Source organism: Ranitomeya imitator, chromosome 2 (assembly GCF_032444005.1).
Source record: "Ranitomeya imitator isolate aRanImi1 chromosome 2, aRanImi1.pri, whole genome shotgun sequence".
Classification (NCBI taxonomy): Eukaryota; Metazoa; Chordata; class Amphibia; order Anura; family Dendrobatidae; genus Ranitomeya; species Ranitomeya imitator.
Window position 1 is genome coordinate 310,386,114 of NC_091283.1, and position 27,492 is coordinate 310,413,605.

The 27,492-nt window shown below is 44.9% G+C and overlaps 1 protein-coding gene across 1 annotated transcript; it reads right to left on the reverse strand.

The window, feature by feature from the left end:
* LOC138667409 (oocyte zinc finger protein XlCOF8.4-like) lies at positions 1-26,816 on the reverse strand. Its single transcript, XM_069755628.1, has 7 exons — positions 26,784-26,816; positions 10,382-10,532; positions 10,074-10,250; positions 9,867-9,990; positions 9,681-9,778; positions 9,392-9,482; positions 1-1,286 (listed from the first exon to the last, which is right to left on the reverse strand). Exons 2-7 carry the CDS (start codon positions 10,457-10,459, stop codon positions 358-360), a joined length of 1,497 nt encoding a protein of 498 aa, XP_069611729.1. The 5' UTR covers positions 10,460-10,532; positions 26,784-26,816; the 3' UTR covers positions 1-357.
* Between the last annotated feature and the right edge of the window lie 676 nt (positions 26,817-27,492).

Consider the following 27,492-nt stretch of genomic DNA (forward strand, 5'->3'; position numbering starts at 1 on the left):
GTACAGGAAGAATATGCAGCGCTGGAAGAAGTAGGGACGTGCAGGGACCGCACCAGGAGTAGGTGAGTATAATTAGATAACCCCCGCTCCCCCTCCCCTGCCGACCTCTGGGTATGACTCGAGTATAAGCCAAGAGGGGGACTTTCAGCCCCCAAAAAATGGGCTGAAAATCTCGGCTTATACTCGAGTATATACGGTATCTACTTGCTTCAATAGTCCCCATGGGAGACTAGAAGCTGCACTTGTCTGATTGCTTCTGCTACATAGCGCAGGGCTACAAAATATTTTCCACATTCTGATCAAAAAAAGGCTTCTCTCCGGTGAGGAGTCTCTGGTGTCTAACAAGATCTGATTTTGTCAAAAAACATTTCCCACATTCTGAACAAAAAAAGGCTTCTCCCCTGTGTGGGTTCTCTGGTGTTTATCAAGATCCGATTTCCGGACAAAACATTTCTCACATTTTGAACATGAAAAAGGCTTCTCTCCTGTGTGGGTTCTCTTGTGTCTAACAAGATCTGAATTTCTCACAAAACATTTTCCACATTCTGAACATGAAAAAGGCTTCTCCCCTGTGTGGTGTCTTTGGTGTTTAACAAGATCTGATTTTGTCACAAAACATTTTCCACATTCTGAACAGAAAAAAGGCTTCTCCCCTGTGTGGAGTTTCTGGTGTCTAACAAGATCTGATTTTGTCACAAAACATTTTCCACATACTGAACATGAAAAAAGCTTCTCCCCTGTGTGGAGTCTCTGGTGTTTAACAAGATCTGATCTTCTCACAAAACATTTTCCACATTCTGAACAGAAAAAAGGCTTCTCCCCTGTGTGGAGTCTCTGATGTTCCATAAGAGTTGATTTAGTCACAAAACATTTTCCACATTCTAAACACGAAAAAGGCTTCTCCCCTGTGTGAGATATTTGGTGTCTAACAAGATTCTCTTTGAGGGTAAAACATTTCCCACATTCTGAACAGGAAAAAGGCTTCTCACCTGTGTGAATTCTATGGTGGTCATCAAGATGCCTTTTCGTATTAAAATATTTCCCACATTCTGAACATGAAAAAGACTTCCTTGATTTAGGAGCAGTTTGTTTTTTAATGCCTCTTTTGGGTCTTTGATTTTCCTCAGTAGTCGGTAGTGAATCAGATGGCAGATCTTTGCTGTGAAGGGATGATACTCCAGATATACTTATGGCATTCACTTCAATTATATCCTGTGAGATCTCAAGATCATCTGATTTTAAATTTGAAGATGTCAGCTGTCCCTCTGATCTCCAGGTACAGTCATCTGTCAAGAATAAAACCAATTATTTTTCAATAAAATATCCTTGAACTTTATATTTTTGAACTATACCCCTAAAACGGTCTGTAAAAATGGTAAGTTGATGTATATACTCGATTATAAGTAGAGGTTTTCAGCACATTTTTTGTGCTGAAATCACCCCCCTCAGCTTATACTCGAGTGAGGTGTCCAGGACATGGAGGGTGAGAGGCAGCGGCGGAGCAGCAGGTCACAGAGGTAGGACCCGGCTGCTGCAGCTAACTGCGGTGCCCGCTGCTAAAAAGAAATTAATATTCATTTCTCTGTAAAAGCTCGCGTAGTGTCAGCTGCAGCAGCCGGTCCTGCAGCTGCCGGGAGGTCACGTGTGCCGCTACTTAACAGAGATGAATATTCATTCTGAATATTAATTTCTCTTAAGTAGTGGCACACATGACCGCCTGTCGGTTGATGCTGTGTGCGCTACTGAATACTCACTGCCCCACACACATAGTTCCGGCATTGGGAGCGGTGAGTATTCCCGAAGCTGTGCTCTGCTTGTGAGTAGCGCATGACGTCCCTGCCATGCAATGCTTACAAGCATAAAGCAGCTGCTGGCATCGAGACAAGACACTGCAAGGGAGCGAAGGAAGGTAAGTGTAATGGTTTATTTGTTTATTGTTTTTTGATGGAGGCCAATCATACAAGGATAATATTGGAGGCCATGCATGCAAGGATAGGACTGGGGCCAATCATACCAGGATAGGGATAAGGAGCCTTGCATACAAGGATAGGGATGAGGAGCCTTGCATACAAGGATAGGGATGAGGAGCCATGCATACAAAAATAGGGATGAGGGGACAATGCATACCCGGCTTATACTCGAGTCAATAAGTTTCCCACTTTTTTGAGGTAAAATTAGGTGACTCGCCTTATATTTGGGTCGGCTTATGCTCGAGTATATATGGTATGTAAAAATAGCTTTATTGATTTATTCTCATTTGCACAAGGAAAGACTAGAAGCAATGGGATGAAACTGAAGTGGAGGAGACACAGATTGGTATTAGAAAAAAACCTTTTGACAGTGAGGGTGATCAATGAGTGGAACAGGCTGCCACAAGAGGTGGAGAGTTCTTCTTCAATGGAAATGTTCAAATAGCATTATGACTTCCCTATTGTGAATTCTGTGGCAGAGCTCCCTCCTGTGGTCACGAGTGGTACTTCGGCTGATTCTCTCTATGAGCTTCCGTTGGTGGAGGAAAGTGGTACTGCGGCTTCTGAGTTTCCTTCCTCAGGTGATGTGGTGAAGTCGTTAGGTGCTGCTCTATTTAACTCCACCTAGTGCTTTGATCCTGGCCTCCAGTCAATGTTCTAGTATTGGACTTGCTTCCTCCTGGATCGTTCCTGTGGCCTGCTGCTCTGCATAGCTAAGCTGCTCTTGTGTTATTTTTGTTTGCTGTTTTTTCTGTCCAGCTTGTTTATTTGGTTTTTCTTGCTTGCTGGAAGCTCTGGGACGCAGAAGGTGTACCTCCGTGCCGTTAGTCGGTACGGAGGGTCTTTTTGCCCCCTTTGCGTGGTTGTTTGTAGGGTTTTGTGTTGACCGCAAAGTTACCTTCCCTATCCTCGCTCTGTTCAGAAAGTCGGGCCTCACTTTGCTAAATCTATTTCATCTCTACGTTTGTCTTTTCATCTTAACTCACAGTCATTATATGTGGGGGGCTGCCTTTTCCTTTGGGGTATTTCTCTGAGGCAAGGTAGGCTTATTTTCTATCTTCAGGCTAGCTAGTTTCTCAGGCTGTGCCGAGTTGCATAGGGAGCGTTAGGCGCAATCCACGGCTGCCTCTAGTGTTGTTGGAGAGGATTAGGGATTGCGGTCAGCAGAGTTCCCACGTCTCAGAGCTCGTTCTATGTTTTTGGGTTATTGTCAGGTCACTGTATGTGCTCTGACTTCTATGTCCATTGTGGTACTGAATTACCTAATCATAACACTTCCCATCGCTTCTGAGCCTTTCAGTGTGCCTAAATCAAAATTAGGACCCATGTAGTTGTCATTATTATTGTGAGAAGAACCCACTTAATTTACGGTGTGTGTCTCTTGGAGCACAATCTGGGCACTATGTGGTGAGTAATAAAATGGTATATTCGCAGTTTTCACTCTCCAACATCCACTGCGCGCTAATTTTTGGAAAGTGGCTGTGGAGTCAAAATAGTCACTACTATAGATTAATTCACTGAAGGTTAATGTAGCACCCCAGGTAACCGGTTGCTACAGTGATGTTGCTTTTCTTTCGGGGAAGGTAATGTCATGATCAGAGGCAAGGGAGTTCTCTTCACCAGGTAAGGCACCCACATGCAACACATTCTGAATCCAGGGGAGCGTCCTCCAGCTATATGTATCCTGACCTGGAGGAGGAGTTAGGTTAGTTGGAGAGGAACAATGAAGTGGACGGACGTCTAGGAGAGACGCAGAGAGGTCTGACAGCCACGAGGGAGCTGCAGCCTCTGGGAAAGAAGAAAGAACCTGGAGGGTTGATGTGGAGTACCTGGAGAGGAAAGGAGCAAAGGTTATGAACAGGGCTCAGAGGGGAACTGTGACCGGGCACCCTCAGAGCCATAGCACAGGAACCAGGTACCAGGAGCTTGAGGGTTTTGTGGAACTCTAGGACACAGAGCAGAACCGGAGGGCCAGGAACTGTATGTAATTGGCCCACACCTCACCTGAGACACAGCAGCACCTAAGGAGCTCAGGGCATGATAGAGTCCCTGTAAAACAGCTCGAACTGCCCATCGTGCAGGTACCTGTCCCAGGACAGGGGGAAAAGGGAGGACCCTTTTGGAAATTTCAGGCAGCAGGGACTTCTGTTGTGAATTCTGTGGCTGAATTCACTCCTGTGGTCACAAGTGGTACTGCAGCTTCTGGGCTTCCTCCCTCAGGTGTTCTGGTGAGCTCGTTGGCTGCTTTGTTATTTAACTCCACCTGATTCTGTCTTCCTTGCTCCTTGTCAATGATCCAGTGTTGGATCTGAGCTTTGGATCTTTCCTGTGGCCTGCTGCTCTGCTTAGATAAGTGCTTCTTTGCTTTTGTTGCTATTTTGTCTGTCCAGCTTGTCTATTCGTTTTGCTGGAAGCTCTGAGACGCAAAGGGTGTACCGCCGTGCTGTTAGTTCGGCACGGTGGGTCTTTTTGCCCCCTTTGCGTGGTTTTTTGCTTTAGGGTTTTTTGTAGACTGCAAAGTTCTCTTTGCTATCCTCGCTCTATCTAAAATATCGGGCCTCACTTTGCTGAATCTATTTCATCCCTACGTTTTGTCTTTTCCTCTTGCTAACAGTCATTATATGTGGGGGGCTGCCTTTTCCTTTGGGGTATTTCTCTGAGGCAAGCCAGGCTTGTATTTCTATCTTCAGGCTAGAGACGCAAAGAGGTCTGACAGCCACGAGGGAGCTGCAGCCTCTGGGAAAGGAGAAAGAACCTGGAGGGTTGATCTGGAGTACCTGGAGAGGAAAGGAGCAAAGGTTATGAACAGGGCTCAGAGGGGAACTGTGAACGGGCACCCTCAGAGCCATAGCGCAGGAACCAGGTACCAGGAGCCCGAGGCTTTTGTGGAACTCTAGGACACAGAGCAGAACCGGAGGGCCAGGAACTGTATGTAATTGGCCCACACCTCGCCTGAGACGCAGCAGCACCTAAGGAGCTCGGGGCATGATAGAGTCCCTGTAAAACATCTCGAACTGCCCATCATGCAGGTACCTGTCCCAGGACAGGGGGAAAATAGAGGACCCTTTTGGAAATATCAGGCAGCAGGGACTTCATCTTTAAGAGGCGCTAGAGGAAAGGCTCATGGACCTCACCTGGAGAAGGGGACCCTCCACTGCCTCTGAGCTGGCCGGACCATACCACCACCCGTGCCTGGTGCCCTGGACTGTGGCCAGCCAACTGCAGTAAACCAGGTAAAGACTTACAACTTATGTCCTATCTTTATTCACCGGCACATAACATCCACGCCTTACATCTTAGGACTCTGCTTCACCTGTGGGAAGAGTAACATCAGTGCTGCCAACAAATCCCCCAGAGGACACCTTTAATGCAGCATCGGTCCCACTATTGACCGAACTCAACAGGTGACATCACGACAGGCTTTAGACACTTTTCCCTTAAAAGACCGTTCCCCTTTAACGTTGAGGCCCAGGGCCACGGACCGGATCGCAGCCACCGTGACATTCCCCCTCGAGACCGAACCCGATACAGAGTACCCCACTGCCCTGGGGGTGACTCAATCATTTCCAAAATGGAGTCACTTTATGAGGTTTTAAACTGCTCTGGTTTTTTGCATTTTGTCATATTAAAGCTTGTGAAAATGGCGTGTACCATCTCGCCTGGGATCCACATCTGCCACCTCTACTTCTGTCACCAGGCATGGCCTCATTCATTCTGCAGGCAACACTGGGGATGGAGGAGATATCGGAACCAGAAGCTCTGGATGGTGCAGGCTCTGTTCAGCCACTTAGATTAGGGTTGCTGTGAACTGTAGTACTGTCACGCTGTAAGCGACGATAAAGGGGCAGGACGGCATACTGGGACCCGCACCTGTCCCTACCACTTTAATGGGGCCCTGGCTTTCCCTTATCTCGGGGGTACCTATGATGGTTAGGAGGCCCGAGCCACCAGCGTATCCCTGACTTCTGTGCAGGCCCTAGCAGTGGCCCCCTCTCCCCCAAAGGAGGTGGACTGCACCAGTGTAATAATACAACAAATAACAGGGTATACAGACAAGGTAACTGAAAGTCTCAAACTCACCAAATGCTCACACAACCACAGAGGAAACACAGAGATGGGAAGAGAATGAATAAACTTAGGAAGGAAAACAGGTTTAACATGCAACCAAAACAGCAGACACCAATCTCTGTAAATAAACCTCCAACACCAACACTACGCTCCTTCAACCTCCAAGCCAGGCAGTAGAACTGATCACTGACAATAGCTTGAAGTCAGGACTGGGTCTATATAGAGGAGCAGATCACAAAATCCACGTCAGCTGAGAGACCCAGCTCTCAGCAATAAGGTTAACTCCTGCACTGCTGGCACAAAGGTCAGAACACAGGTGAAGAGCTTCTGTTCACGGTGTGTGAACGAGGCCCAGAGCGCTGCAGTTCTCTGGAACCTCTCTGTCGCGGTAGCCCCGTGACAAGTACCATCCAGTCAGGCATTATGGGTGTGTGTGCTGTCCATCTGGAGTAATCTGCTTCCTGCTTTCGCCAATTGGAAAGCACCCCACCCTACTAAAGCTCAAAGCAAATTGCAGGAAGATGCCAGATACAGCCTTGTTCTCCTCTGGTTCAGTCCTCTCTGTGCTAAGCTGCTGTGACCCCTTAATCTTGCTTCTTATGATTTTGTATTTTCTCTGCCCTCGTGGATCTGACCCAACTACTTCACTATTCGTCATCCCACCTCACTCCACAGAACAGCAGGTATCACCATGGCCCAAGCCTAGGGATCTCTGTGTAAGAACAGATCCATGTAAAGAATGTTGAGCAAGGCAATCCTTGGGATCTGCAAAGCTGAGTAGATATTGCCAAGCCTGATTGTGGTAGCCATATTTTGAGCTGCCAGGTAACCAATACATTGTGTCTGGAATCTATTCCAACAAGATATGCATTCAAATAGCTAAATGGTGCTCCTTCCCTTCTTAACCCTGCCATGTGCCCAGACAAGAGTGTACGACCGTACAACCGTATACAGGGTATTGTTGGATTCAAGAGATGTTGGAAAATAATTTGTGAGGTCCATTTGTTTCCTATTATCCTTTGTGAAGAATTCTAAAGTTATCACCACAAAAGCGACATGTCAGATGTGAAAAATGTGAGTATGTTGGGCAGTAACTACTGTAGTCAAAAGCTGTGACTATGGACAATAACATCTATCAAAATGTTCAAACTTAACAGTCTTCATCAGTAAAATATGAGTAGTGGTATCAACTCTCAGGAGTAATTAGAGTATGGTGCTCGGTGGCTCTTGGCAATCTAAACTATCATAAGTGCCAATATTTTCTATCAGATGAGATTCAAGAAAAAAATTAGACATTTAAAGAGAACTTTTTATAATACTGCAGAGCTGGTGCATCTTCAATTTAGATCTCGCACATTTGGATGAGGTAATGGAGACTTTAAAAAAAAAAAAAGATACCAGGGAGTTCCAAACTTACAAACTCACGTAACTGAGGCAGGCTGATCCTACAACAATCAAAAGTATCACCCAGAATGAACATGTAAAAAAAAAAACATAGAACAAAAAATATGTTACATCTCCCCCAAAAAAGTATGTACGAGGGGAGATCTCTAACACTAAACTGGAGTTGCACTCGTTTATGGTGGACCATTGGAGCTACTGAGTCCTGACCAGAAGAGTAGAGAAAGAATTAGTGCCCCCATTTCAGGAGAGATTGTGCAGTAATCTGAATTTCTTATGATTGAAAACATAATGGAATTTATGACATGGAGTGAATCTATGAAACCAGGACTCGAGTCATGCCAACACATCTCCTGCAGGCATTCTATTCCACCCGGTTTGCATTTAGTTGGACCATCATTTATTTTTCAACAGGACAATGACCCCAAACACACCTCCAGGCTGTGTAAAGACTATTTGACCAAGAAGGAGAGTGATGGGGTGCTACGCCAGATGACCTGGCCTCCACAATCACCAGACCTGAATCCAATCAAGATGGTTTGGGGTGAGCTGAACCGCAGAGTAAAGGCAAAAGGGCCAACAAGTGCTAAGCATCTCTGGGAACTCCTTCAAGATTGTTGGAAGACCATTTCCGGTGACTACCGCTTGAAGCTCATCAAGAGAATGCCAAGAGTGTTCAAAGCAGTCATCAAAGCAAAAGGTGGCTACTTTGAAGACATTTTCAGTTGTTTCACTTTGTTTTTGTTAAGTATATAATTCCACATGTGTTAATTCATAGTTTTGATGCCTTCAGTGTGAATTTACAATTTTCATAGTCATGAAAATACAGAAAAATCTTTAAATGAGAAGGTGTGTCCAAACTTTTGGTCTGTACTGTATATATATTTATATGTAAATATACTCAATGGGTAGTGTTTATAGGATTGGGGCTAGAATAGGATACAGGATAGGCTAGAAGTGTAGTGGGGCTAGAATAGATGGGGGCACAGTAGTGATAGATGATATCATAGAATAGAGCAGGAGACAGGCAGCACAGGGGTTAATTAAAGGGGAGGTACAGCAAGGAGCAGGGAAGTATAATCAGGATACTTCCTTATTAGAGACAGACACCCGGGCAGCCTTGCCAAGGGCAGGATGCATGCAGTGTATGAGACAGCTACAGGTCCTGGGGGTAAAGCTGCGGATGGCAATAAGGGGCCCCAGGATGGAGAATAGAACAGTCGGGCATTAGCTCAATAGGATCATCCTCAGGGCGGTTCTGGGGTCTACGACTGGGGCTGGAGTCAGTAAGATGAACTCCTGGCACCTTTGCAAGATGAAATCGGACAAGGGGCTGACAGGGAGCTGGTGATGCAGGTAGTACGGAAGGGGCGCAGATTGTCCACAGAAATTGCATGGATTGCCGGGAGAGAAGAAGGAGAGGTCATAGAGGAAATGGAGTCTGCCCAGAAGGCAGGGAAAGTGCAAGATATGATGCTTTGTGTGAAATGCGCTGCAAAAGTGATGGGTGCCCATGTTATCAGTAAAGTCGAACTGTTTGAAAAGGACTGTGACGCTGCAGTGTTTTATGGAACCTGGAATCCTGAAGCTGGAGTGAAAGAAACCGAGGGAACTGAAATGAGTACTCTCCTGCACACATCACACACACAAATACACACCATAAAGGACTTTGTATTTCATCTGCGGGGCGCCAGGGTGTGGAAACACTACAGTTCGTTGCCACGACTACCACCCTGGCCGACTTACACTTGCAGGTTGTAAGCGCAATAGAAAAGAGTTTTCACAATTTCACAAAGCCATTTAAACATTTTCGGATGGAGGAGAATGTTATGCTCTAATGGCAAAATGGGGATCACATGATGCCACGTCCGAACTATACCATTGATAAAGCAGCCACAGCCGGTGACTGAGAAGAATCTATGACTTCTCTGTAGTTAGTGGTCACTACTCACCTGGGTAGTCATATGTAGGAGTCTCCTCTTTACACCGCTCATCACCCCTCACATATGTCTCTGTAGTATTAACATGGGTCAGATCTTCACCCTGAAATAAACATTGTAAAAGTCACAGACAGTTGGAGAAAGTCACATCTATGATCAGCTCTAATCCTGCCATCTCCACCGTTCTCATGAAACCAGTATGAAACATGTAATACTGGGGGATAAAACAAGACTGAGCACAAGACCTTCACCCCGTCTACACATGATAGAAGAGATCTCATGACACCTTCTCTCCATCTACCTGATGATCCTGAGGAACATTGGGATCTTCTTGTTTACAGTCCTGTGGAAGAAGAGGACGGGGACATCTCTCTGGTGTTGCCCTCTTACTGGATAGATCTGGAGGAAACACACACAGGCACTGAATTCATTCCTTACATACAGATAATACAGACAATTATAGGCTGTGTGTATTTAATCCTTTTACCTGGTGATGTGAGGGGCTGGGGAACCTCCATCATGATGTCCTCATACAGATTATTGTGCAATTCAAAATACTCCCACTCCTCCATGGAGAAATAGACAGCGACATCCTGACACCTTATAGGAACCTGACACATACAATGATACCGTCATCACTCCGATCCCTTCATAGCATTACTGTATAATGTCCCAGCATTCCCAGCAGTGTCACCTCTCCAGTCAGCAGCTCAATCATCTTGTAGGTGAGTTCTAGGATCTTCTGGTCATTGATGTCCTCATGTATCAGGGGGTGAGGTGGAGGCTTTGTGATTGGGCTCAGGGGTCTTTCCCATCCCTCAGACACAGGGTCCTGACAGCGCTCACTAGAGGTCTTCACTACTATGTAATCCTGGTTATGGAGAGACACATTAATAAATCTCACTACAGACATTTCCAGATTCCTCACCTCTTGAGTTCTGTCCAACAGTTTTATTGCCATAAATAAGAATTATGTAATGTGACGCTATCAAAATCTCTCACCTCTCCAGTAAGACGGAAGAGGATCTCTAGGGTGAGGTGTAATATCCTCTCTGCCATCTTGTCCCTCTTCATATCCATTCTTGATGGGTAGTTAAGAAAAATTCTCTTAATATAGAAGATGTCTACTGAAAGGATCGGATATTGTAGGGACCTGAAGAGGAAGACGATGAGAGGATGAATCATTATAAAGAATTCTGTGTAATAATAAAATTACTGGAGATAACAAGGGAAACATTTCAGAAGACAGAACGTGTAGATGTTGTATTCTCTAGTCTTGTATGGACTGGAACATAAGCTGAATTACTGAGTAAGACATCTCCTCCATGCAACCAATCACTATGTTACTCACTGCTTTGGCAATTCATTTGCTGTAGGAATCACAAGTTTGTTGGGACAGACCAGAAAATACAGAGTCTGGCGGGGACTCAAGCAGCAATTACCATATTTTTCGGACTGCAAGATGCACTTTTTCCCAAAAAATGTTTGGGTGGAAAATGGGGGTGCGTCTTCTAGTCGGAATATACTTACAATTAGTGTGACGGCAGTAGGAGTCGGGTGATTCTACGGCGGTCCGACACTGTAGGGAGATCACACTCCCTTCCTAGGCTGGTGCGGCAGTATTCGGCGGTGTGCTGTGGTGCGGGGCTCCGCCAACATTTTTGGAAAGCCCGAAGCACTGCTCATCCACACTGCTGCCATGCGGTAGCCCCTGATAAAATGGCCTCTGGGAAAAAAGCCACCGGGTTGGCACATGCACACATTGAGATCTCGGGAGATGAGATCTTGGAGCCTAGATCTCAATTTGCAGCGGCATGTTCCCAGAGGCCATTTTACCGAAGGCCACTACATTGCAGCAGTGGGTGTGTGCGGGGTTCGAGGGCTTTCACAAAATGACAGCGTAGCCCCCGCAACCCTGAGCACCGACAAACCTGCCGCATCAGCCTGGGATGGGATTTCCCAGAGGCTACTGCTTCACAGCAATGGATGTGCGGGGGCTCCGGGCTTTCAGAAAATGTTGGAGGAGCTACCGCACCAGTAGAGAACCACAAAACCTACCGCATCAGTCTGCGATAGGAGTCATATCACTGCTGGACCACCGTCCACCAGCGCTACTGATTTCTCACGGTAAGCTGAATTCGGTCTGTATGACGGACCACCATTTGACACATTTTTTTTCCCTATTTTCCTTCTGTAAATTTGGGGTGCGTCTTATGGTCCGGTGCGTCTTATAGTCTGAAAAATTGTATATTTTTATTATTTTACAACATTGTTTTTTCTCTGACATCTACTAATAAAACCTATAAAGTTTAGGCCACAGACAACAAATAGTTTGTTCCTCGGAGTCGGCAGCTGAATACGTTTCTCATAGACTCATCTTCCATAACGCTAATTCTCGTCTCATTTACAGACCCTGAAATCGGCATTAACAATACTGCAGGAGATATTCATTCCACGTGACAGGAGAAATAACTACTTCATGATGAGGTTGACATCATTTTCTACTACGGCTCTAGGAACATACTACATGACTACATCACCACCAGCCGTCTATATGAATGTTTCCAGTCTTCCCTGCACTGTAATCTTTTATCACGTGAGATCTCATGCCTGATTTACACACATAAGTTTGAGGCTTTTATATATATATATATATATATATATATATATATATATATATATATAAAAAAATTTGTTTTTGAAAAAACCATGGTCAGAAATTACCATATTTTTTGGATTATAAGACACACTGGACCATAAGACGCACCCAGGTTTTAAATTTTATATATACAGCTCTGGCAAAAATTACGAGACCACTGCAAAATTTTCAGTTTCTCTGATTTTTCTCTTTATAGGTATGTTTTTTGAGTAAAATGTACACTGTTTAATTTTATAAAGTACTGACAACATGTCTCCGAAATTTAAAGCTAAAAATGTTGTATTTATTTTCAGCAAATGAGAAATTGACAAAATAATAAAAAAGAAACAGTGCTTTCAAACCTCAAATAATGCAAAGAAAACAAGTTCTTATTCATGTAGAAACAACAATACTAATATTTTAACTTAGGGTGGATTCACACTTGCATTTTTGTCTGCAGCGTTTTTTTTCCTATATTTAACATTGAAAACGCATGCGTTTTTTTGTGTACGCGTTTGGTCGCGTTTTTTGACGCATGCGTTTTTTTACTGCATGCGTTCATTTTCTGAAATGCTACTTGTAGTATTTTTAGAAGCGTTTTTTTGACCAAAAAAAAACGCATGCGTTTTCATGCGGTTTTTTTGGGGTAAAAAAATTACATTGGAGTCAATGGGGACGCATGCGTTTTGGTGCATGCGTTTTTTGCTGTAAAAAACGCATGCGTTTTTTTATTAAAAAACCAGAAAACACACTGATATGCCACCCCCCAACATAAAGGTGATAAAGGGAACCTAACCCTACCCCTAACCCTACCCCTAACCCTAAGGGATCCTAACCCTAACCCCTTTATGGTTAGGGTTAGGGTTAGGATCCCTTAGGGTTAGGGGTAGGGTTAGGATCCCTTAGGGTTAGGGTTAGCGGTAGGGTTAGGGCTAGGATCCCTTAGGGTTAGGGGTAGGGTTAGGGGTAGGATCCCTTTAGGGTTAGGGTTATGATCCCTACCCCTACCCCTAACTATTTCTGTTTATAGTGGGTTTTTTACTTTATTTTGATGATTGGCAGCTGTCACACATTTCTCAGCATGCGTTTAAAAAACGCAAACGCATGTAAAAACGCATGTAAACGTGTCAAAACGCCGCATTTTTTTCACCACATGCAAAAACGCATGCATCAAAAAAACGCAGCGTTTACACGCGTTTTTTCACCATGCGTTGTTTTGCGTTTTTTACTGCAAAAGCGCACCCGAAAAAACGCCAATGTGAAACCAGCCTTAGGATGAGTTCAGAAATGAATATTTGGTGGAATAACCATGATTTTTAATCACAGTTTTCATGCGTCTTGGCATGCTTTCCACCAGTCTTTCCCACTGCTTTTGGGTGACCTTATACCACTCCTGGAACAAAAATTTAAGCAGTTCTTTGTTTGATGGTTTGTGACTATCCATCTTCCTCTTGGTTACATTCCAGAGGTTTTCAATGGGGCTCAAGTCTGGAGATTGGGCTGGCCATGACAGGGTCTTGATGTGGTGCTCCTTCATCCACACATTGATTGACCTAGCTGTATGGCATGGGGCATTCTCCTGCTGGAAAAACCAGCCCCCAGAGTAAGGGAGCATTGCCTGAGCAGAAAGAAGCAAGTGGTTTTCAAGGATAACCTTGTATGCAGCTTGATTCATACTTCCTTCGCAAAGATTAACCTGCCCAATTGCAGCCTTGCTGAAGCATCCCCAGATCATCACCGATCCTCCACCAAATGTCACAGTGGGTGCAAGACGATGTGGCTTGTACGCCTCTCCAGGTCTCCGTCTAACTATTAGACGACCAGGTGTTGGGCAAAGCTGAAAATTAGACACATCAGAGGATTACCTTATTCTAGTCCTCTATGGTCCAATCCTTAGGGTCTTTGGCAAACTTCAGCCTGGCTCTCCTTTGCTTCTCATTGATGAAAGGCTTTTTTCTAGCTTTACATGACTTGAGGCCTGCCTCTAGGAGTCTGTTATGAACTGTTCTTGCCGTACACTTCACCCCAGCTGTTATTTGCCATTCCTTTTGTAGGTCACTTGATGTCATCCTGGGGTTGCTGAGTGACATTCGAATAAGAGGACAGTCATCCCGGTCAGTGGAGAGTCGCTTTCACCCTCTGCCGGTCTGTAGCTTTGTTGTCCCCAATGTCTGCTGCTTGACTTTGTTGTAATGGACTACAGTCCGTCTACTAGTAAAGCCAGAATTGAGCCCATCTTTTCCTCACTCAAAACTTTTCTTTTCAACTTCTTTGACATGGTTACAAATTATTTTTTCATTCAAATGACCGTACTTTTGGACTATTTCTAGCACTTGTTTGGTCATCCAGCTTGTCCTATTGCAAGAGGATTGTGAACACCACAACAGTGTTTTTTTATACTTTCCCTCGTTAAATAAGATTTGGTTCAGGTGATCACCAAATCAGAAGCACATTAAGGAGAATGAGGTGTACTTTGGTTGGAAATGAACTGACCCTGGAATGGAATGGCTGTCAGACATGTAGAGATGGTGATTTTTAGAAAACTGTGCAGTGGTCTCTTGATTTTTGCCAGAGTTGTATATGTTCTAATCCTGATATAAGTGGCTTCATTCAGGTATATATAACATCTATCATGGTATGTATGTCCTCATTCAGTTATATATGGCCACCAATCCAGGGTATACGTGCCCCCCACTGAGTATACATGGCCCCTTACCCTGGTGTATATGGCCCCCACCCCCATCCTGGTTTACATGGTTAACCATCCTGGTATATATGGCTGGCCCCATCCCGGTATACATGGCACCCCTTCCTGGTATACATGGCACCCCATCCTGGTTTACATGGCCACCATCCCCATCCTAGTATACATGGCCCCCCATCTCCATCATAGTATACATGGCCCCTATCCCCAACCTCATATACAGTACATGGCTACTATCCCCATTTTGGTAAACATGGCTCCCATCATTATCATGGTATAGATGCCACCCAATCCTGGTAAACATGGCCCTATCACGCTGCTCACATAAAAGAATTAACGATTTTACGCACCTTCCCTCTGCTCAGCGCCATGTTTGATTCAATCAGCTGATTTCAGAGTGCAAGCAGCGCACAACGTGTAAGTAGTCTCCACACGCCAAGGTCAGCTTCCAGAATATTCACTGCTCACCACGCCCATATTTTTGGGCGTGGTGAGCAGTGAATATTCATTTTCTTTAATAGTGGGTGGGCGATCATGTGTGCCCGCTATTAAAGAGAATGAATATTCACTGCTCCACAGGCCCAGTGAGAGGGACTGTGGGCGAGAGGGACTATGGGCGTGGGGAGCAGTGAATATTCATGTTCTTTAACAGTGGGCAAACGTGTTAGCCGCAGCTGCTGGCTCCTGCCTCCTGTAACCTGCTCCTCTGTCTCTGCCACTTCCCCCCTGCCCATAGCCACTATAAAGTACATCTGGGCTATAAGACGCACCCTTTTTTCTAAAATTTTGGAGGGAAAAAGTGCGCGTTATTGTCCAAAAAATATGGTACTTGACACCAAAGTCTCCATATACAGTGTTTTATGGGGTTTATTTCTGGCCTTAGGCTTTCTACATTACAAGAAAGACACCAGAAAAAAATGCAAATATTAAAATGTTTTTAAAAAAAAATAGACACCAACAATTCTTGGAAGAAGAAGAAAAAACATAAAAAAGCAGAAGACACATTCTATTATTTTTAACATGCTAAACATTTGTTTTTAAATAAACTCTTTTGAACCCCAGAACATAGATGTACACCGCAGGGACAGAATAGGTGCGGCTGCAACAAAAACCCTGGTAGTTTAGGGGTGGATAACTGTATGAAAATAGTCGTGCGTTCAGGCTTCCACTAAGTGCGCCTAGTGGATCCTGTGCCTCGGGCAGGTATTGTCAACCCACAGGATATTAACCTAAATGAGACCCGACTGAGGTCTCATTTAGCGGTAACCTGATGAAGAAGGACGCTACTCCTTCGAAACGCATCGGATGCCCTCTTGGCCTCAGCACTGCTCCATCACACGCCAGGCTTTCCCACGGCTACTCTTCCCCAGCTCGTATACACGGACGCGACCGGCCGGGGCTCTCCCTGGCTCTACGCAGCTTCTTTGCAATCCTGCTGTGCCGCGGCTGCCACTAATCCGCCTTCCTGCCATCTGAACACCACGGATCTTTATAGGCAGCAATATATAAAGCAGAACCACATCCACAACTCATTTGGATCCTGGTGAGTCCTCAGCCGGCCCTACCGGTGTATGTGGTTTACACAATTTACATGTGTGCATATATACGCCACACACCCATACCCTGTAGTGTGCAGAGCACCTTAGTCGGGTCACATTTAAGTTAATATCCTGTGGGTTGACAATACCTGCGCGATCCACTAGGCGCATATAGTGGAAGCCTGAATGCATCCACCTAGAATATAATACATAATTTCAGTTATTGCACACTTTTTTGTTAAGTACCGTATATACTCGAGTATAAGCCGACCCGAGTATAAGCCGACCCCCCTAATTTTGCCACAAAAAACTGGGAAAACTTATTGACTCGAGTATAAGCCAAGGGTGGAAATGCAGCATTTACCGGTGAATTTCAAAAATAAAAATAGATCATTATTTCCCCATAGCTGTGCCATATAGTGCTCTGCACCGTTCATATTGCCCCATAGCTGTGCCAAATAGTGCTCTGCACCGTTCATATTGCCCCATAGCTGTGCCATATAGTGCTCTGCACCGTTCATATTGCCCCATAGCTGTGCCCCATACAGTGCTCTGCACCGTTCATTTTGTCCCATAGCTGTGCCCCATACAGTGCTCTGCACCGTTCATTGTGCCCCATACAGTGCTCTGCACCGTTCATTGTGCCCCATACAGTGCTCTGCACCGTTAATTGTGCCCCATACTGTGCTCTGCACCGTTCATTGTGCCCCATATAGTGCTCTGCACCGTTCATTGTGCCCCATATAGTGCTCTGCACCGTTCATTGTGCCCCAAATAGTGCTCTGCACCGTTCATTGTGCCCCAAATAGTGCTCTGCACCGTTCACTGTGCCCCATACAGTGCTCTGCACCGTTCATTGTGCCCCATATAGTGCTCTGCACCGTTCATTTTGTCCCATAGCTGTGCCCCATACAGTGCTCTGCACCGTTCATTGTGCCCCATACAGTGCTCTGCACCATTCATTGTGCCCCATATAGTGTTCTACACCGTTCATTGTGCCCCATATAGTGCTCTGCACCGTTCATTGTGCCCCATATAGTGCTCTGCACCGTTCATTTTGTCCCATGCAGTGCTCTGCACCGTTCATTGTGCCCCATACAGTGCTCTGCACCGTTCATTGTGCCCCATATAGTGCTCTGCACCGTTCATTGTGCCCCATACAGTGCTCTGCACCGTTCATTGTGCCCCATACAGTGCTCTGCACCGTTCATTGTGCCCCATACAGTGCTCTGCACCGTTCATTGTGCCCCATACAGTGCTCTGCACCGTTCATTGTGCCCCATACAGTGCTCTGCACCGTTCATTGTGCCCCATACAGTGCTCTGCACCGTTCATTGTGCCCCATATAGTGCTCTGCACCGTTCATTGTTCCCCATAGATGCTCCACATAAAGCTGTGCCATGGCCGGTGCTGCTGCAATAAAAAAAAAACACATATTCACCTTTCTTGCTTGCAGCTCCCGGCGTCCGGTCCCGGCGTCTCTCTGCTCTGACTGATCAGGCAGAGGGCGCCGCGCACACTATATGCGTCATCGCGCCCTCTGACCTGAACAGTCAGAGCGCAGACGCCGGGAAGATGGAGCGGCGCCCGGCGGCTGGAACGCGGACAGGTGAATATAACATACTTACCTAGTCCCAGCGATCCTGACGCTCCCCTCCTGTCCCACGGTCTTCGGTGACGCAGCTTCTTTCTCTATCAGCGGTCACCGGCACCGCTGATTAGAGAAATGAATAGGCGGCTCCACCCCTATGGGAGGTGGAGCCGCCAATTCATTTTTCTAATGAGCGGTTCCACGTGACCGCTGAAGAGGGAAAGAAGCTGCAGCACAGAAGACCGTGGGAAGGCAGGGACAGCGCGAGGATCGCTGAGACTAGGTAAGTATACCTCAGCGCCCTCACCCCCTCACCCGCCGACCCTGCCACCCACCTTGACTCGAGTATAAGCCGAGAGGGGCACTTTCAGCCCAAAAATTTGGGCTGAAAATCTCGGCTTACACTCGAGTATATACGGTATATAATTCCACATGTGTTTATTCATAGTTTTGATGCCTTCAGTGTGAATGTACAATTTTCATAGTAATGAAAATACAGAAAAATCTTTAAATGAGGTGTGTCCAAACTTTTGGTCTGTACTGTAGATGTCCATCTGTAGCCACGCGCCCCGACGCGCATTTCGCAATGTCTTACTTGGGGGGCTGGGATTTAATTAGAAACACCTGGAAAACTAATTATCACATGTGTTTAACCCCTTCATGACCCAGCCTATTTTGACCTTAATGACCTGGCCGTCTTTTGCAATTCTGACCAGTGTCCCTTTATGAGGTAATATCTTAGGAACGCTTCAACGGATCCTAGCGATTATGAAATTGTTTTTTTTCATGACATATTGGGCTTCATGTTAGTGGTAAATTTAGGTCGATAACTTTTGCGTTTATTTGTGAAAAAAATGGAAATTTGGCTAAAATTTAGAAAATTTCGCAATTTTCGAATTTTTTATTTTTATTCTGTTAAACGAGAGAGTTATGTGACACAAAATAGTTAATAAATAACATTACCCACACATCTACTTAACATCAGCACAATTTTGGAGACAAAAATTTTTTGGCTAGCAAGTTATAAGGGTTAAAATTTGACCAGCGATTTCTCATTTTTACAGCAAAATTTATAAAACCATTTTTTTTTAGGGACCACCTCACATTTGAAGTCAGTTTGAGGAGTCTATATGGCCCCATTCTAAAAACTGCACCCCTCAAGGTGCTCAAAACTACATTCAAGAAGTTTATTAATCCTTCAGGTGCTTCACAGCAGCTTTTTGGAAGTGCATTTGAACAGCAAGGTGGATTGCTGTTAAGGGGAACTAGAGAAAAAAAAATCTATAAATCTTCAGCATAGCGAGTGTGAGCGAGCTGAGTGTGAGCTGAGCGTAAGTGTGAACGGCGGTAAGTGGGGCTTGTGATTCAGTGACTTTGGATTCAGGGAGTTTCCAAGGGAGGAATTGCTGTCTGTTTTTTATTAATACTTTGTATTTATTTATTTTTTTATTATTTAACTTTTCTGTCTGGTGCAATCCCCATTAGGAAATGTGCTTCACTATTGTTAATGCCATCCAGTGCACATCTTGCCACATGTATGCAGTCCTTGATCAGCCGATCGAGGGTGAATACTGCTGTGCGAGATGTGAGCACGTTGAGCATTTGGAAACCCAGATTCTGAATCTAAATGTGCAGCTGGCAACACTGAGATCCATAGACAATATGGAGAGGAGTCTTCTGCTCACAGAGCAGACGCTCAATGGGATAGATGAGGGGGGGATGGTAGGATGGAGCTGCAGGACAATGAAGTAGCAAGCTGGGTGACAGATAGGAAGCGGGGTAGAGGTAAGAGTGCTAGGGAGGCTAGTCCTGATCTGCAACACCCCAATAAGTTTGCCAAGTTGGCAGATGAGGGGGTGCCAGTACAGGGGTAGCACTGCTGCAGCCAGGCATGTCCTCTGAAAGCCGGAGGAGTGTCTGCTCCAGTAAGGAGGGAAATAGGAGAGCAGTGCAGGCCAGACAGGTGCTGGTAGTGGGGGACTCAATTATTAGGGGAACAGATAGGGCAATCTGTCACAAAGACAGGGATCGTCGAACGGTGTGCTGGCTACCTGGCGCTCGAGTCTGACACATCGCTGATCGGGTGGACAGATTACTGGGAGGGGCTGGTGAGGACCCAGCGGTCATGGTGCACATTGGCACAAATGACAAAGTTAGAGGTAGGTGGAAAGTCCTTAAAGATGATTTCAGGGAATTAGGCTGCAAGCAAGGACCTCCAACGTGGTATTTTCCGAAATACTGCCTGTACCACGTGCCACGCCAGAGAGGCAATGGGAGATTAGGGAGGTTAATAAGTGGCTCAAGAATTGGTGTAGGAAGGAGGGGTTTGGGTTCCTGCAGAACTGGGCCGACTTCTCAGTTGGCTACAGGCTCTATGCTAGGGACGGGCTGCACCTCAATGGGGAAGGTGCAGCTGTGCTGGGGGAGAAAATGGCTAGAAGGTTGGAGGAGTGGTTAAACTAGGGATTGGGGGGAGGGTATTCAATTTATAGGAGGGGAAGATAGTGCACACAGAGACCTGGGCACAAATAAGGAAGTTGTCGGTGGCGGTGGCATGGGGGATGGGGTTAAAACAGTTAATAATTTAAGAAAGAATAGAGGTACAGAGAGGACCATCAAGTGCATGTATACTAATGCCAGAAGCCTCGCCAACAAAATGGACGAATTAGAACTAATGTTGTTGGAGCATAATTATGACATGGTGGGGATATCTGAAACGTGGCTGGATGAGAGCCCTGACTGGGCTGTTAATTTGCAGGGCTATAGTCTGTTCAATAATGACCGAACGAATAAGCGAGGGGGTGGGGTGTGTCTATATGTAAAGTCGTCCTTAAAACCCATCCTGCGTGATAATATAGGGGAATTTAATAAAAATGTAGAGTCCCTGTGGGTGGAGATGAGGGGAGGGGGCAAAATAATAAGTTACTGATAGGGGTTTGTTATAAATCTCCAAAAATAATGGAAGCAATGGAGAATATCCTCGTAAAACAAATAGATGAAGCTGCGACTCAAGGAGAAGTCATTATTATGGGGGACTTCAACTACCCTGAAATAGATTGGGGATCGTTTTTTGACAACTATGAGAGACAATTACCTTTCACAACTGGTTCAGGACCCAACAAGAAGGGGGGGTATAAAAATGGCCAATTTTATGTGTACCAGGTACACATAAAATTGGCCATTTTTATGCGCTAAACGCTCTCATTTTTCATATTTCTAGTGCAGTAATGCAGTTCAAATTTCGTATTTCAAGTTTGCATGTTCTAGCGCTGCAGTGTGCTGCCTTATTTACTTAACTATATACGAGTTGGTGACTCTAGGTTCAGCACCTGTTCACACTTAGTCTATGTTTGGATGTGCAGGTCAGGTTTTTGAAATGTTTTCCAACAAGAAGGGGGGCACTGATAGACCTAATATTAACCAACAGGCCAGACCGCATATCAAATATAAAGGTTGGGGGTTACTTGGGAAATAGCGATAACAAAATAATAAGTTTTCATGTATCCTTTAAAAAGATGTGTAATAGAGGGGTTACAAGGACACTAAACTTCAGGAGGGCAAATTTACAACGGATGAGAGAGGATCTTGGTGCAATTAACTGGGACGATATCCTGAGACATAAAAATACACAAAGAAAATGGGAGACGTTTATTAGCATCCTGGATAGGACCTGTGCACAGTATATACCGTATGGGAATAAACATACTAGAAATAGGAGGAAACCAATATGGCTAAATAGAGTTGTAAGGGGCGCAATAAGTGACAAAAAGAAAGCATTTAGAGAATTAAAGGAAGTAGGTAGTGATGAGGCATTAAATAAATACAGAAAATTAAATACATTCTGTAAAAAGCAAATCAAGGCAGCAAAGATTGAGACAGAGAGACTCATTGCCAGAGAGAGTAAAAATAATCCCAAAATAATGTTTAACTATATAAATAGTAAGAAACTAAAAAATGATAGTGTTGGCCCCCTTAAAAATAGTCTAGGTGAAATGGTGGATGAGGATGAGGAAAAAGCCAATATGCTAAATGACTTTTTTTCATCAGTATTTACACAAGAAAATCCCAGATTAAAATGACTAGTGATATAAATTCCCCATTAAATGTCACCTGCTTAACCCAGCAGGAAGTGCGGCGGCGTCTAAAAATCACTAATATTGACAAATCTCCGGGCCCGGATGGGATACACCCTCGAGTACTGCAGGAATTAAGTACAGTCATTGATAGACCATTATTTTTAATCTTTAAAGACTCCATAATAACAGGGTCTGTACCACAGGACTGGCGTATAGCAAATGTGGTGCCAATATTCAAAAAGGGGACAAAAACTGAATTCGTAAATTATAGGCCAGTAAGCTTAACCTCTACTGTGGGTAAAATCCTGGAGGGTATTCTAAGGGATGCTATACTGGAGTATCTGAAGAGGAATAACCTCATGACCCAGTATCAGCACGGGTTTACTAGGGACCGTTCATGTCAGACTAATTTGATCAGTTTCTATGAAGAGGTAAGTTCCGGACTGGACCAAGGGAACCCAGTAGATGTAGTGTATATGGACTTTTCAAAAGCTTTTGATACGGTGCCACACAAAAGGTTGATACATAAAATGAGAATAATGGGGATAGGGGAAAATATGTGTAAGTGGGCTAAGAGCTGGCTCAGGGATAGGAAACAAAAGGTGGTTATTAATGGAGCACACTCGGACTGGGTAGCGGTTAGCAGTGGGGTATCACAGGGGTCAGTATTGGGCCCTCTTATTTTTAACATATTTATTAATGACCTTGTAATGGGCATTCAGAGTAGAATTTCAATATTTGCAGATGACACTAAACTCTGCAGGGTAATCAATACAGAGGAGGACAATTTTATATTACAGGATGATTTATGTAAACTAGAAGCTTGGGCTGATAAATGGCAAATGAGCTTTAATGGGGATAAATGTAAGGTCATGCACTTGGGTAGAAGTAATAAGATGTATAACTATGTGCTTAATTCTAAAACTCTGGGCAAAACCGTCAATGAAAAAGACCTGGGTGTATGGGTGGATGACAAACTCATATTCCGTGGCCAGTGTCAGGCAGCTGCTACAAAGGCAAATAAAATAATGGGATGCATTAAAAGAGGCATAGATGCACATGAGGAGAACATAATTTTACCTCTATACAAGTCACTAGTTCGACCACACTTAGAATACTGTGTACAGTTCTGGTCTCCGATGTATAAGAAAGACATAGCTGAACTAGAGCGGGTGCAGAGAAGAGTGACCAAGGTTATTAGAGGACTGGGGGGTCTGCAATACCAAGATAGGTTATTACACTTGGGGCTATTTAGTTTGGAAAAACGAAGACTAAGGGGTGATCTTATTATAATGTATAAATATATGAGGGGACAGTACAAAGACCTTTCTGATGATCTTTTTAATCATAGACCTGAGACAGGGACAAGGGGGCATCCTCTACGTCTGGAGGAAAGAAGGTTTAAGCATAATAATAGATGCGGATTCTTTACTGTAAGAGCAGTGAGACTATGGAACTCTCTGCCGTATGATGTTTTAATGAGTGATTTGTTACTTAAATTTAAGAGGGGACTGGATACCTTTCTGGAAAAGTATAATGTTACAGGGTATATACACTAGATTCCTCGATAGGGCGTTGATCCAGGGAATTAGTCTGATTGCCTTATGTGGAGTCGGAAAGGAATTTGTTTCCCCAATGTGGAGCTTACTCTTTGCCACACGGGTTTTTTTGCCTTCCTCTGGATCAACATGTTAGGGCATGTTAGGTTAGGCTATGGGTTAAACTAGATGGACTTAAAGTCTTCCTTCAACCTTAATACCTATGTAACTATGTAACTAATAGATTTTCCATATTAAAATATGCCCCATATAATCCTGCATAAAGGGTAATACGGGCCCCATAAGATGCTCCATAGAGATATTTGCCCTATATAATGCTGCACAAACGTTATGGCCCCATAAGATCATCCATACAGTCACTTGCCCCATATAGTGCTGCACAAGCTTTATGGCCCGATAAGATGCTCCGTACAGTCACTTGCCCCATTATAATGCTGCACAAGCGTTATTGCCCCGTAAGATGCTCCATATAAAGCTGTGCCATATACAATGCTTTGTACCGTTCATTATTGCCCCATAAGATGCTCCATATAAAGCTGTGCCCCATATACAGGTCCTTCTCAAAAAATTAGCATATAGTGTTAAAGTTCATTATTTACCATAATGTAATGATTACAATTAAACTTTCATATATTATAGATTCATTATCCACCAACTGAAATTTGTCACGTCTTTTATTGTTTTAATACTGATGATTTTGGCATACAACTCCTGATAACCCAAAAAACCTGTCTCAATAAATTAGCATATTTCACCCATCCAATCAAATAAAAGTGTTTTTTAATAACAAACAAAAAAACCATCAAATAATAATGTTCAGTTATGCACTCAATACTTGGTCGGGAATCCTTTGGCAGAAATGACTGCTTCAATGCGGCGTGGCATGGAGGCAATCAGCCTGTGACACTGCTGAGATGTTATGGAGGCCCAGGATGCTTCAATAGCGGCCTTAAGCTCATCCAGAGTGTTGGGTCTTGCGTCTCTCAACTTTCTCTTCACAATATCCCACAGATTCTCTATGGGGTTCAGGTCAGGAGAGTTGGCAGGCCAATTGAGCACAGTAATACCATGGTCAGTAAACCATTTACCAGTGGTTTTGGCACTGTGAGCAGGTGCCAGGTCGTGCTGAAAAATGAAATCTTCATCTCCATAAAGCATTTCAGCCGATGGAAGCATGAAGTGCTCCAAAATCTCCTGATAGCTAGCTGCATTGACCCTGCCCTTGATGAAACACAGTGGACCAACACCAGCAGCTGACATGGCACCCCACACCATCACTGACTGTGGGTACTTGACACTGGACTTCAGGCATTTTGGCATTTCCTTCTCCCCAGTCTTCCTCCAGACTCTGGCACCTTGATTTCCGAATGACATGCAAAATTTGCTTTCATCAGAAAAAAGTACTTGGGACCACTTAGCAACAGTCCAGTGCTGCTTCTCTGTAGCCCAGGTCAGGCGCCTCTGCCGCTGTTTATGGTTCAAAAGTGGCTTTACCTGGGGAATGCGGCACCTGTAGCCCATTTCCTGCACACGCCTGTGCACGGTGGCTCTGGATGTTTCCACACCAGACTCAGTCCACTGCTTCCTCAGGTTCCCCAAGGTCTGGAATCGGTCCTTCTCCACAATCTTCCTCAGGGTCCGGTCTCCTCTTCTCGTTGTACAGCGTTTTCTGCCACATTGTTTCCTTCCAACAGACTTACCATTGAGGTGCCTTGATACAGCACTCTGGGAACAGCCTATTTGTTGAGAAATTTCTTTCTGGGTCTTACCCTCTTGCTTGAGGGTGTCAATGATGGCCTTCTTGACATCTGTCAGGTCGCTAGTCTTACCCATGATGGGGGTTTTGAGTAATGAACCAGGCAGGGAGTTTATAAAAGCCTCAGGTATCTTTTGCATGTGTTTAGAGTTAATTAGTTGATTCAGAAGATTAGGGTAATAGGTCGTTTACAGAACCTTTTCTTGATATGCTAATTTATTGAGACAGGTTTTTTGGGTTATCAGGAGTTGTATGCCAAAATCATCAGTATTAAAACAATAAAAGACCTGACAAATTTCAGTTGGTGGATAATGAATCTATAATATATGAAAGTTTAATTGTAATCATTACATTATGGTAAATAATGAAATTTAACACTATATGCTAATTTTTTGAGAAGGACCTGTATAATGCTGCTGCTGCAATAAACATGACATACTTACCTGCTCCCGGAGTCCCTGGCTCCTTATCCCGGACAGATGGTCTCCGGGCACTGCAGTCTCTTCCTCAGTCAGTGGTCACTGGCACCGCTCATTACAGTTATGAATATGCGGCTCCACCCCTATGGAAGTGGAGTCCATATTCATAACTTTAATGAGCGGTACCACATGACCGCTGAACAGGGGAAGAGCTGCGGCACCAGATTACCGTGGGACAGGCAGGGACAGCGCCAGGAGCGCCGGAAGCAGGTGAGTATGCGACAGACCTCTCTCCCCCTCACCCGCCGACCGGGACTCGAGTATAAACCGAGAGGGGCACTTTCAGCCCAAAAATTTGGGCTGAAAATCTCGGCTGATACTCGAGTATATACGGTATATATATATATTTGCATTTTTTACATTTTAAAAAGTACAAAAAGGAAAAGACGGTGATGAAAAAGTTTGGGCAATGCTTGGAGAGGTGTGCGCTCAGATAACTTTGACCCAGGTTTCACACCTTAATTAACCTGTTAGGGTTATCGCTTGTTCACTATCATTGTTAGGAAAGGTCAGGTGATGCAAATTTCCCAGCTTTATAAAACCCAGCCTCCTCCAACCTTGTGCCAAAAACCAGCAGCCATGGGCTCTAAGCAGCTGCCGAGCTGAGGATTCTTTACTGTTAGGGCAGTGAGAATCTGGAATTGCTTGCCTGAGGAGGTGGTGATGGCGAACTCAGTCGAGGGGTTCAAGAGAGGCCTGGATGTCTTCCTGGAGCAGAACAATATTGTATCATACAATTATTAGGTTCTGTAGAAGGACGTAGATCTGGGGATTTATTATGATGGAATATAGGCTGAACTGGATGGACAAATGTCTTTTTTCGGCCTTACTAACTATGTTACTATGTTACTTACTAACTATGAGCTCTGACAATGGTGGAGGCCACAAAGCAGGAGGAGGATAGAAGAAGATAACAAAGTGTTTTCAAGTTGCCCTTTCCTCAGTCCTAAATGTAATTAAGAAATAGCAGTTACCAGGAACAGTGGAGGTCAAGATAAGGTCTGGAAGACCAAGCAACATATTTCTAATATTAATGCGCCAGTAATGGGGAATCTCCACATACCTTCACCTGCAGAGCCGCACACCACATATATGGCAGTTCTGTGCACACAGGACCTGTGATGAGGTCACAGGAGGGGAGGAGTCAGGGGTCACATGATCAGGGGCCTCAGTGTATGCAGGACTCTGCTGTGCTCGTTGTCATGGTGCTGGATGAGGGGAAGATTATGTGTGGGGTCAGGAGGGGTTTACAGTGTGGATGTAGCTGGGCCGTGTGTGTACGAGGTGTACGGAGCGGAGCCGTGTGTGTATGAGGTGTATGAAGCGGAGCCATGTGTGTACGAGGTGTACAGAGCGGAGCCGTGTGTGTACGAGGTGTACAGAGCGGAGCCATGTGTGTACGAGGTGTACAGAGCGGAGCCATGTGTGTACGAGGTGTACAGAGCGGAGCCATGTGTGTACGAGGTGTACGGAGCGGAGCCGTGTGGGTATGAGGTGTACAGAGCGGAGCCATGTGTGTACGAGGTGTACAGAGCGGAGCCATGTGTGTACGAGGTGTACAGAGCAGAGCCGTGTGGGTATGAGGTGTACAGAGCGGAGCCATGTGTGAACGAGGTGTACAGAGCGGAGCCATGTGTGTATGGAGCGGAGCCATGTGTGTACGAGGTGTACGGAGCGGAGCCATGTGTGTACGAGGTGTACGGAGCAGAGCCATGTGTGTACGAGGTGTACGGAGCAGAGCCGTGTGGGTATGAGGTGTTCAGAGCGGAGCC

Excerpts from the sequence above, each read along its gene's own strand:
- LOC138667409 (XM_069755628.1), bottom strand. The coding sequence starts at position 10,459 with ATGGATATGAAGAGGGACAAGATGGCAGAGAGGATATTACACCTCACC. Across the intron at positions 9,991-10,073 it reads TTGAGCTGCTGACTGGAGAG|GTTCCTATAAGGTGTCAGGA; the intron begins GTGACACTGCTG and ends TGTATGTGTCAG. Across the intron at positions 1,287-9,391 it reads TCCTACATATGACTACCCAG|ATGACTGTACCTGGAGATCA; the intron begins GTGAGTAGTGAC and ends TATTCTTGACAG.